At 43.1% G+C, this 11477-nt stretch overlaps 1 protein-coding gene across 1 annotated transcript; it reads right to left on the bottom strand.

The window, feature by feature from the left end:
- Positions 1-223: 223 nt before the first annotated feature.
- LOC117482593 lies at positions 224-1793 on the bottom strand. The gene is made up of 3 exons (XM_034130731.1): positions 1391-1793; positions 958-1092; positions 224-691 (listed from the first exon to the last, which is right to left on the bottom strand). Exons 1-3 carry the CDS (start codon positions 1749-1751, stop codon positions 363-365), a joined length of 825 nt encoding a protein of 274 aa, XP_033986622.1. The 5' UTR covers positions 1752-1793; the 3' UTR covers positions 224-362.
- Between the last annotated feature and the right edge of the window lie 9684 nt (positions 1794-11477).

Raw genomic sequence — 11477 nt, 5'->3', positions numbered from 1 at the left:
GTTGTGATGTCCTCTTGTTTTCTGTTTGTTTTTATATGTGTAACTCAATGTACCGCAGGTCTCCCTTGTAAAAGAGATCGTTGATCTCAATGGGATTTTTTTAACCTGGATAAATAAAGGCTACAAACAAACAAACATGATATTTCTGACTGACGAGGGACGCCTAGATGATGCCATCTTTCTGTGTGATCGCTGTTGGGTGCAATTATTTATCAACAAGCAATAAGATAAGTCACTTTATTGAACACAAAGTGTTTTCTTGCAGCAGCATAAAAAAGGCATGGCATTATACAAAAAAAAAAATGATTGTATTGTATTACAGATAAAAAATATACAAGAAACTACAGCCATAGGTTATTGGTTCACAGAGGCGGAGGAGACTGAGCGGACGTTCCCCCTAGCACCTGGCAAATAGTGCGCATGAAGGATGCATTAAAGCTCTCTACGCGAGCCATCTCCTCCCTTCTCAAGGTGGCTTCCAACAGCCTCGCCTCCCTCGCCTCCACCAGGGACTGGTTCATGTACTGAGCCTGCAGGGCCCGGTCTTCCCTCAGCTCGGCATGGATCTTCTCCTGCTGGGCATGGCTCTTCTCCTGCTGGGCCAGGTTCTTCTCCTGCTGGGCCAGGTTCTGCTCCTGGTGTTCCTTCTGCTGGGCCAGTTGCAGTTCCAGTTCCTCTCGTCTCCTCTTGCCTGGGTGACAAGATAATAATATAAATAATTAGCAATAACAATGAAGAAACACAGGTACAGGTCACACAAGGATATAAGAATAAAATGTATAAACAGAACAGTAAGGATGAATTAAAGAAAGTTCTGGCCCTATATACTAGCTGCTTACTAGCTAGTTACTTTACTTGTAACTAAGCATTCGCACACAGTGGTACAGCTTATTTTACTACTGACGATGGATGGTCTACATTTTATTTTAAAAGTCACAATTCCAGCCTATTTCTTACCTAGAACCACACGCGGTGTCGAGCTGGCACTCGGCGTTGGTGTCTGTGCTCGAGCTGGAGTTTGTGCTGTAGATATGGACGATATCGATGCACCGGACGGTGTTGGTTCATCCTCGTTATTCAAAACGTAATCATCTAGAACAGAAACATGACTTGTTAATTCCACAAACTACTGTAGCACAATACTATAAATAGCAACAACAACTATAGAAAAGACAAACTGAACGTAAACAATGGCACATGTGGTGTTAGCAAACACTAGCTCTAGCTAATGCTATCTGCCTTAGCTAGCTAGCCTTCGGGGCTCCATAAAACCATGGGTTGTCGAACATAAATGTAAGGATAAAATAGACTTATTTGTTAGAAGTGAGCTTTAGAACAGATAGGGACACAAAGGTTCCAAGAAAATAACAGAGCGTTAGCAAAAACTTACCATTCATAGACTCCAGTAACGCTGTTGCTGAGTCGAGGCCTCCCTCCCTCCCAACGCTAGCCGGTCTATGGCCGTAAATGCTGTTCATGAGGTCGAACCACTTCCAGTTTTTCCTAGCGGCCCCACTGGTGTTGTTGTTGTCCTTCACCAAGCGATATTCACCCTTAAGCTTTTTAAGTTTTTCCCTACACTGCACGACAGTCCTGGAGTACCCGCTTGTGGCCATTAGTGTAGACACCTCCTGAAATACTTTAATATTTCGAGTCATCCCGTCGAGCTCCCGCTGGATCTTTTCATCAGATATGTAATGGAGGAACGTCGTGACTTCCTCGACCGACCATGGTGTGCTTTTCTTTGCCATTGTTAATCCTCTGTTGACAAAAATGCTGCAAGCATCGCTATATATATATATATGCGACGCTAGGGATTATCTCGCGCACGATTGTGACGATTCTCTCCGACCAATCAGCAGCCGAGAGCGTTGACGTCACAAACTCAGCCCGGTTGCCTCTGGCCCTGGCCCCACGATTTTATGAGGCCAGAAAAACTGTGAATTAGGACCAGCCTGCCGGTACTAGGCCAAGTGGAAACGCAACCACAAACGGGCCGCTGACGTCACAGCCCTCTTAAACCGGGCTGCGGGCTGTAGTGGAAACGCGGCATTAGAACTGACTGAACTGACAGTTGGAGTGATGACATCATCCTGTTCAAACACAGGTGTTGACAGTTGAGCTAACGAGCTATGTATAGATCAAAGGCTTCATTGTTCTGAATGAGAGATGAACCTCTTACATGTGAACGTTTTGTGGAAGAACGATAACAGATATCTGTGAAATTTCAAAACGTGAAGCATGTCAAGGAAGTTGAGTATCTGAAGTGTAAATTTTTGTTTACTTTCGGGTTAATAATGTGGCTTTTTTGGCAGTTTAAGAAAGGTGTGCGGCTGCTGCTGTGAGGAAATATCTGCCTGAAATTACAATGGGCTTTAATGAGACATGTTGAACGTTTTTGTCACTTCATGCCCTCAAGAGGCATTTTGTTTAATTATTTTGCTTAATTATTTGTCATTTTTTCAAGCTACGAGATGTTTCCTATGTTTCTCATGAAAAAGTATGTCTGAGGAGTGTAGGGTTTGGGAATTATGGCAGGTTTAAACATTTTTTTTGGGAGAATTTCAAGCACTCTTCCACTCTGTTTTGAGATCAAAGCACTCTAGACTTAACGAGCTGCTCCATCCACACTAATGTTAAAATCTGAAGAAAGCCTCTTTACCAAGCTCCAAACTAAGTTAAATATATCAAGAAGTGTAAAAGATATGAAGAATCTGAATAACAAGTTATAGCTGAAGGTGTTGTGATCATTTGAAAGTTGGAATGAAGTGTCTAGCTGAGATTATGTGGAAGGAGAAGCATTTGGCGCAAAGTGTAGGAAAAGAGGATTTGAAGGCATCTCCCATTGACTTCAATGTTAAAAAAAAGAGTTTAAAAAGCTGAATATTTCAAAAAGTATAAAATATTTTTAAAAAGTTGAAGGTTTCCAATTGATTCCTGAACAGGCTGAATAGTTTGATATTTGAATGGTTTCTGTAGCTGAAAGTAAGCTGAAGTTATGGAGAGCCAAAGTATTGGTGAAATAATAATAATATTAAGGGGAAGAATAAAGAAATTGAAGTACTATAGTGGAATGCTGTGGCACAGCATTCGCACTAATAATAACTAGAAAATGCATTTCCTGCAGAAAATGCGTGCGAATGCTGTAAACTGTGAACATTTGTGGCTGAATTTAGCTGAAAAAGCTGAATATGTTATTAGCTGAATGGTAGCTGCTTTTAGCTACAAAAATGCAGAAAAAGCTTAATATTTAAAAGAAAAGGTATAAAAAAACATGTATAGCCTTGATGTAATGAAATAGCTGAATAATGTAATAGTTGAATGGTTTCTGCAGCTGAAAATAGGCTGAAGGAGTTAAATATCAGATGTAAGTAGTAGTGAATGAATTTGCATTAAGATGAGAAAAAAAAGTAAAAAGGCTTGGGAAAGCAGCAGAATATTTCAACTGCAAACTTTTGAACTAACTTGATGGTGAATTATCTGTCGCCATGGCAACGGCATTTGATGACACCCCATAATACGCTTAGATGTGTTGATGGCTGCATCGTTACCAAACCTGTGAAGTTTTGGGCCATTTCGATCATTTTCACTGAAGTTATGAGAAAACCGTGTTTCATGGTGAGCATTGTGTTGCCATGGCAACGGCATTTGAAGAAATCTCAAAACTGTCCCGTAGATGTCTTCACGGCTGGACTGTTAGCACACATGTGAAGTTTGAGCACTTTTTGAACATTTCATAGAGTAATACATTACATTAGGAGGTTACATTACTCTCTCTCTTCTCTTTTGACACTCTATATCTAGCCTCTCAATCTTCTATCGCCCTCTCTCTTTCTTTGATCGCCCTCTCTTTTCTTGATAGCTCTCTCTCTCTTGATCGCCTCTCTATATCCTCTTGATAGCCCTCTCTATTATTCTTGATCGCCATATATCTCTTCTCTTTCTCTTTTGCTCGCCATCTCTCTCTCCTCTTGATCGCCTCTCTCTCTTCTCTTGATCGCCTCTCTCTCTCCTCTTGATCGCCCTCTCTCTCTCTCTTGATCGCTCTCTCTTCCTCTTGATCCCCTCTCTCTCTTCTTGATCGCCCTCTCTCTCCTCTTGATCGCCCTCTCTCTCCTCTTGATCCTCCTCTCCCTCTCTCTTGATCGCCCTCTCTCTCTCCTCTTGATCGCCCTCTCTCTCTCCTCTTGATCGCCCTCTCCTCTCCTCTTGATCGCCTCCTCTCTCTCCTCTTGATCGCCACACTCTATTCTTGATCCCTATCTCTCTCCTTGATCGCCCTCTCTCTCTCCTCTTGATCGCCCATCCTCTCTCTTCTCTTGATCGCCCTCTCTCTCTCCTCTTGATCGCCCTCTCTCTCTCTCCTCTTGATCGCCCTCCTCTTGATCGCCTCTCCTCTTGATCGCCCTCTCTCTCTCCTCTTGATCGCCCACTCTTTCTCCTCTTGTCGCCCTCTCTCTCTCTCCTCTTGATCGCCTCTCCCTCTCCTCTTGATCTGCCCCTCTCTCTCTCCTCTTGATCGCCCTCTCTCTCTCCTCTTGATCCTCCTCTCCTCTCCTCTGATCGCCCTCTCTCTCTCCTCTTGATCGCCCTCTCTCTCTCCTCTTGATCGCCCTCTCCCTCTCCTCTTGATCGCCCTCTCTCTCCTCCTCTTGATCGCCCACTCTCTTCTCCTCTTGATCGCCCTCTCTCTCTCCTCTTGATCGCCCTCTCTCTCTCCTCTTGATCGCCCTCTCTCTCTATTCTCTCTCTCTCTCTCTCTCTTGATCGCCTCTCTTCTCTCCTCTTGATCGCCCTCTCCTCTGATCGCCCTCTCCTCTTGATCGCCCTCCTCTCTCTCCTCTTGATCAGCCCACTCTTTCTCCTCTTGATCGCCCTCTCTCTCTCCTCTTGATCGCCCTCTCTCCTCTTGATCGCCCTCTCTCTCTCCTCTTGATCACCCTATCACTCTTCTATCACCCTCTCTCACTTCTCTTGATCGCCCTCTCTTCTCTTGATGTGTCTGTGAGAGAGAGAGAGAGAGAGGGAGAGTGTGTGTCTGTCTGTGAGAGAGAGAGAGAGAGGGAGAGTGTGTGTCTGTCTGTCTGTGAGAGAGAGAGAGAGAGAGAGAGAGAGAGAGAGAGAGAGAGAGAGAGAGAGAGAGAGAGAGACTGTCTGTCTGTCTGTCTGTCTGTCTGTCTGTCTGTCTGTCTGTCTGTCTGTCTGTCTGTCTGTCTGTCTGTCTGCGTGTGTGTGTGAGAGAGAGAGTGTGTGTCTGTCTGTCTGTGAGAGAGAGAGAGAGAGAGAGAGAATTGTTACAGCTCAAATGCATTGCAATGACTTCCATGTTAAAAAAAGACTTTAAAAAGCTGAATGTTTTAAGTATAACATATTTTAAAAAAGTTGAAAGTTGAAAGTTGAAAGTTTCTATAGTGGAATGCTGTGGCACAGCATTCGCACTAATAATAATAAGGGGAAGAATAAAGAAATTGAAGTACTATAGTGGAATGCTGTGGCACAGCATTCGCACTAATGAGCTGTCATGTGGGCAATTTTCACCCATTTATTAATTATATGTTTTAAATTTGATAACACCAATGTGTTTAATACTTCTAATTGTCCCATAGAACATTTTGCGAAACACAATAGCCAGCATGTGTAGTTCTGGGTGGGGGGGGGGGCTGGTCCTGTTCGAGTCCAGTTTTGGATAGTCTGCCGTGGTTTCGTTCCATTTCAAAGTGCTGTTTGACGCTCGGCGTAACCTTGGCGCACTGCCACTCCAACATCCAATCCCTGAGCTTGAAGATTAATCACGGGACTGTAGTCCCAAACGATATCTGAGGATTATGGGTAGTGTAGTGTCTTCGGCCATCCTAAACTCCGAAATGTTTTTCGGATTTCATATCGAATTGTCCCATATAGGCCTACGTCTGTTTCCGGTTATTTTATTTTGAAATTCAGTTCCTGACGGACGCCAAAAAAGCCCGTGATTATAGAATCAAACAAAGAAATAAAAACAAGGATAATTGTGTGTTATTGTTGAGTAAATAACAGTGTTATTTAGAAAAGAATAACAACTTAGAAGTAAAAACAATAATCGTGGCTTGATAATGAGTAAGAACCTTTATATATACAATCTATGGTAAGAACATGTTTTTATGAACCACACAGCTGGACCCGACCGGACAAAAAGACGTGGTGCAGGCACGAAACATACTACCAATAGAAATACATACGATTTTAAAATCGTTCTGTGTGACACGAAAAAAAAGGGGAAAAAACACAAATTGCATTAATAGATTAAATGTCGTGACAATAACACGAAATGCCGTGAGACTGGGTTGAAACTAGTGACGTGAGTGGCTACAACTACAACAAAATGAACATATTTGACCGTGATTTAATTGTAATACACGTTTCAAAATGATGCCGAAGTAACAACATACTGATACCGGTTAGTAAAAACCATGAATTAATGCTTTGACAAGTCTGCAGACAGACGGCAGGCGAAAAACCTTTTAAAATGCGTGTTTTCTGAATGGAGATCGGCTAAGCTAACGTTGTATATGCTCCGACCGTCCACACTCACAACAACGGCCTATAGAGACATAAATAAACTAGCGACTGTATTCGCCATGACACAGACAGTCTGTGGTTTGTACTTGTTTAACTTTTGTCTAGTTTCTGAACAGATATGAGGAGCTGTGAGCTCTGAGGGCTAACAGCTAACGGCTGATGTTGGTTTTGTGGTTCGCATTGAAGATGACGTCATGGCTCCGCCTACACTGCGTTACCGTCCATAGTTACTGCCCCAGCTACTAAACTGTAATGGAAACGCAGCATACTAAGCCATGCGAGGCCCTGAGAGAAACTAAGTCGGACGTAGCTAAGCCCGACGTTAGAGTTAAGGCCTACTTTCTTACGCCCAGCTGGTGCACTCCACTCCTGTTGCTGAGTTAGGCTGAGTGGAGTAGCCTCAGGTCCTGGCTGGGTTAGGTTGGCTCCCCCTCTTCTCTTCCCTCTCCACCCTCGTGGTTTTCGGTCGGCAGGTCTTGCTCTGCGGCTTGATGGTCAGAAGATGCATTGGGTGGTGATCGTCTCCAAGTGTGCTGTAACTTATCCAATGAAACTTCAAAGGCTGCCTGTTGAGTTTTAAAAAAGCTGAACACTCTATGTTTCCTGTTCATTAACTGTGTTTGCCAATCTCTCTCAGACACACACACCACACAGCCATTTATTTGAGTGTGTGTGTGGGTGCGTTGGTATTTATCAGTATTTGGGGACACCAATCTGTTAACACAATCACGGCATAGGGACAAGCTTTATACCAACATTTAGGGAAAAGTCTCATCCTTCCCACAGCTTCGATGACCAACTCAAGATGATGCAGGAAGAGCGTATGAGTGTGTGTGTGTGTGTGTGTGTGTGTGTGTGTGTGTGTGTGTGTGTGTGTGTGTGTGTGTGTGTGTGTGTGTGTGTGTGTGTGTGTGTGTGTGTGTGTGTGTTTTCACACTGGACCAGATCACATCACTGCTTGACACCCTTGACTGAGTCTCTCTGCACACAGACATGCTCTCTTACAGGCGAACATCACATGTGCAAACCCCCACTGCCAGTGTCTGAAGATACACAAAATAAACACAACCAACACATGAGACATGTCACAATAGGGAGTTCCTTGGAATTTCCCTGAATTAATAGTTGTATTTCATTTGTTTACCCAAAATCCATAATGTAAAGCTAGGGGAGATCAGCAACCAGCTTGCAAAGGTGGCATTCTCCTTTGATAAGTTGCCAGCCAGGGAAAGGACTTTCAGGCTGGAAACTAGCACATTCAAAAGACACTTTGATTGCTTTTTCTATTTTTGCAGAAGAATAATGTATATCTTATACATATTGGGGGGTTCTCAGAATGTTTAAGTTGAACAGAAGGGACCAAAATCGTTGTTTATAAATGTACGTGTACAAACCATAGACTGTCTGAGGCATGGAAAATAAAGTCACTGTTTGTTTATTTAACATGACGTTATTTTGAGAGTGAAGGGAGCAGCTACAATGTTAGCGTAGCCTAGCCCTGATCGAGTTTTAAGCACTTTTTGCTTGTCGTCATGGACAGACCTGACAAAGCGTTAATTCAGGGTTTGCACTATAATAGCTATTATTATGACATTAGTCCGGCATCCTTCCGATAACATTTATCAAATGTTACATTTGGATTCATACCACTGTATTAAACAAGATTTCTTCAGCCGACTTATACTTGCTAAAGACAGTGAATACACCGGATGATGTTTGAACCTAGACATGATGCTGTTTGTTTTTTGACATGTATGGGACGTTCATGACATGAACCAAGCAGCAAGAGTGGTTCTTTCAGTATTATGTACAGGGAGATAAGCCCCAGCTCCTCTGCGGCGCTTTTAGTTCATTTGTGTTTGCCTCCGGTGTGAACGCACCATAACACCTTTATTTGTTCCAGCATGAACCCTAAAGCAATATGTGTGTGTCAGCCGGTACATGTAAAGACAGTTGTAGCCTTAGAGACATACTATTTTTTCGGTTTGCTACATCTGCTGTACAACATGATTAATGACTAAATCAGGCACATTCATTACTTCCCTGATTAGAAATAAGCCTGTTTTACTGCCGCGAGCTTTATACCAACATTTAGGGAAAAGTCTCATCCTTCCCACAGCTTCGATGACCAACTCAAGATGATGCAGGAAGAGCGTATGAGTGTGTGTGTGTGTGTGTGTGTGTGTGTGTGTGTGTGTGTGTGTGTGTGTGTGTGTGTGTGTGTGTGTGTGTGTGTGTGTGTGTGTGTGTGTGTGTGTGTGTGTGTGTGTGTGTGTGTGTGTGTGTGTGTGTTTGCTGTGCTTAGCATGTTTATTCAGTTAATTATTTAGTGTTAATTAAGTTGGAATCTTTGGCCGGTAAGGCAGAACAGAAGCAGCTGCTGCAAAGGAAAAGAAAGAGAAAAAAACGAGCATGGGGAGGAAAACCCTTTCTCCCCCCCCCCCCCCCCCCCCCCCCCCCCCCACTCTCTCTCTGCTTTCATGCATACTCACACACACACACACACACACACAGGGCCGCATACTGAACCGTTTAATTACAAAAGAGGACAACAGGGAGGATAGGAGTTAGAGGAATAGGAGTTAGAGGAGGAAAAAACGACGAAGCGGAAGACACGGATAAATCTTTTAACATCTCGATTAATGAAGTGCGCAGAGAGGCAGGAGAGGAGAAGCAGCCCAAACAACATCGACATCTGGCCTCGGCCTGCATTAAAAGCCTATTTTGCAGTTTTAATACCCATAAAATAGGCGCTGAAACAGGCCATAAGTGGCACCGACCTCGCTTTACACCTCCCCGCTGGGTGCTTGTTCTCTTCTTCTACCCCCTACAGACACCTCAGCTGGTGTGTTTGCACTCTAATAACAACAACAAAGACAATAAATGCTTTATGGTGTTCGGGTCACTGGAGACATCCTCCCACCTAACATCGCTTCATTGCTTTCACTGCTGTAAAGATTTGATAAATTAACAAATATAAGAAATCTGAGCAGAAAAGCCCCAGTTTGGTCCTTAAAAAGGGGTTTGAGAAAGCAGCTTTCAAATCCACACAGAACTTAATAACCCAAAACGGTTCAAGCATTTTATTGGAACATTCATTTAGGGATTCTTGCATACTCTTTAATTTCCCTTTGTCTAAAGGATGTTTAACTGCTAAGTGAAACCAAAATGGTGTTGCACCCCCAAGGCACCTGTGTGATCTGTTGAAATGAGTAGGAAACATGTGGGTCTGACAGTTTTAGAGCAGTGATTACTTATTATTCTCTGTTAACAAAAATTGCAGTTGAAGGATATCATTATTATCATCACTTTATTTTGTTGGTTAAATGTAAACCGTTTTTGTTTTCTATGCAAGCTGTGACACTGAACACACACAGTAGAGGGTACTGTTTTTACAAAAAGTGTTGTTTTTTTAAAATATGTGTTCCTATGTAGGTAATCATGCATGCAGGGGGTGGAGTTGAGCAAGAGACCCCTCCATCTCGCTAAATTAAAAAGAAAAAATGATGCAGATTGGATTGGATTGGTGGATCCACTGCAGTATTTGTAAAATCATTGTGAGTATTGAATTAAAGGGGCCCTATTATGGTTGTTCCCTTCCATGTAGTGTGTTATATAGGTTTGTGTGCATGTAAATGGTCTGCAAAGGCTAAAATCATTGTGTTCCCTCCAGAGGGAGCTTCTCCCCCCCCCCCGGAACTCCTCCATTCGACACCTTTGTTAACTTCCTTAACATAGTGTCATCACACTATTGGCTACACATTGTACATAAGGGGCAGGACATCTCTAAGAGGTTGTCAAATCACAACAGTAACACTAAGAATAAAGATCTTTTTGAACATTAAAGCCTGTAAATATGTCACAGTAGAGACACTAAATACAAATTAGACCAGAAAATGAGTATAATGTGTTTGATATATAACTTGTGTTTGTTAAATCTGATATGTATCTACTGTCCAGCTCTATGTGTCTTTCAACCTCTCTTGCCTCTTTGCACTGTTTTCTTGTTCTTTTTCTTTTCTTTACTGGGGACAGTTTGACAATCAAATTGAAATACGGAAAATGATTGTGTTTTTGGCCATAGTTAACGTTGTTAAAGTAAGCTGCGTATTGATATGAGTGGATCCTATAAACAGAGCGTCCTTAGCAACGTGTGTGCTCATGCATGCATGTGTGTGTGCGCGTGTGTATCAGAGGAAAACATGGATACAGGGCTATCCAGTGTAAATATTTGCAGACAGAAATGAGGTGGAGGTGCCAAGCCAGCCACTGGAATATTAACTCTCAGCAGAAACAAAGAGACTTCTCCCTGCATCACCCACCTCTTACTTCACCTCCCCCTTTCCTCCATCTTCCTCCACACACACTACTTTCCTCTGTCAATCTCAACCTGCCCCCCCATCTCTCAGCCTCAGCTTCTCTTTCTCTCCACCCATTCTGTTTGATTTGAATGTTTCTGTTGCATAGGAGCAGCTTATAATCATTCCTGCTTTTTTGTTCCTCTTTATTAGTTTTTCTCTCCAGAGAAGTGAGCGCAGGATGGAGACAGAGTGAAGGAGAAGGAGGGAGAATATGTGTATTAATGTTTCATATTTCACTGGAGCAGTGGAAGGAGGTGATGATTATTTCATGTTGTCGACATTTACTTTTTCTCTCTCCCCTTTTTCTGTCCCTGAGGTGTCAAGAAAATGTCCAAAAACAATAGTTGGGCAGACAGCCATCAGAAAGAGGTCCAGTACACACACACACGCACGCACGCACGCACGCACACGCACGTACGCACACGCACGCACGCACGCACGCACACACGCACGCACAGATATAAACTGCTGGTAACACCTATTTGCTCAGGTCCAGTCTGCCTTTGCTTGGTTTGACTCTTCTACTGTCTTTCTCTGCATCCACTTTTGAACACCCATAAA

Source organism: Trematomus bernacchii, unplaced genomic scaffold (assembly GCF_902827165.1).
Source record: "Trematomus bernacchii unplaced genomic scaffold, fTreBer1.1, whole genome shotgun sequence".
NCBI lineage: Eukaryota > Metazoa > Chordata > Actinopteri > Perciformes > Nototheniidae > Trematomus > Trematomus bernacchii.
This window is presented reverse-complemented; position numbering and strand designations above follow the sequence as displayed.

Bases quoted from the DNA above. Each gene is read 5' to 3' on its own strand.
- LOC117482593 (XM_034130731.1), bottom strand. From the start codon at position 1,751: ATGGCAAAGAAAAGCACACCATGGTCGGTCGAGGAAGTCACGACGTTC. The intron at 1,093-1,390 runs GTAAGTTTTTGC...TTTCTGTTCTAG, and splicing joins GTTACTGGAGTCTATGAATG to ATGATTACGTTTTGAATAAC. The intron at 692-957 runs GTAAGAAATAGG...CTTGTCACCCAG, and splicing joins GACACCGCGTGTGGTTCTAG to GCAAGAGGAGACGAGAGGAA.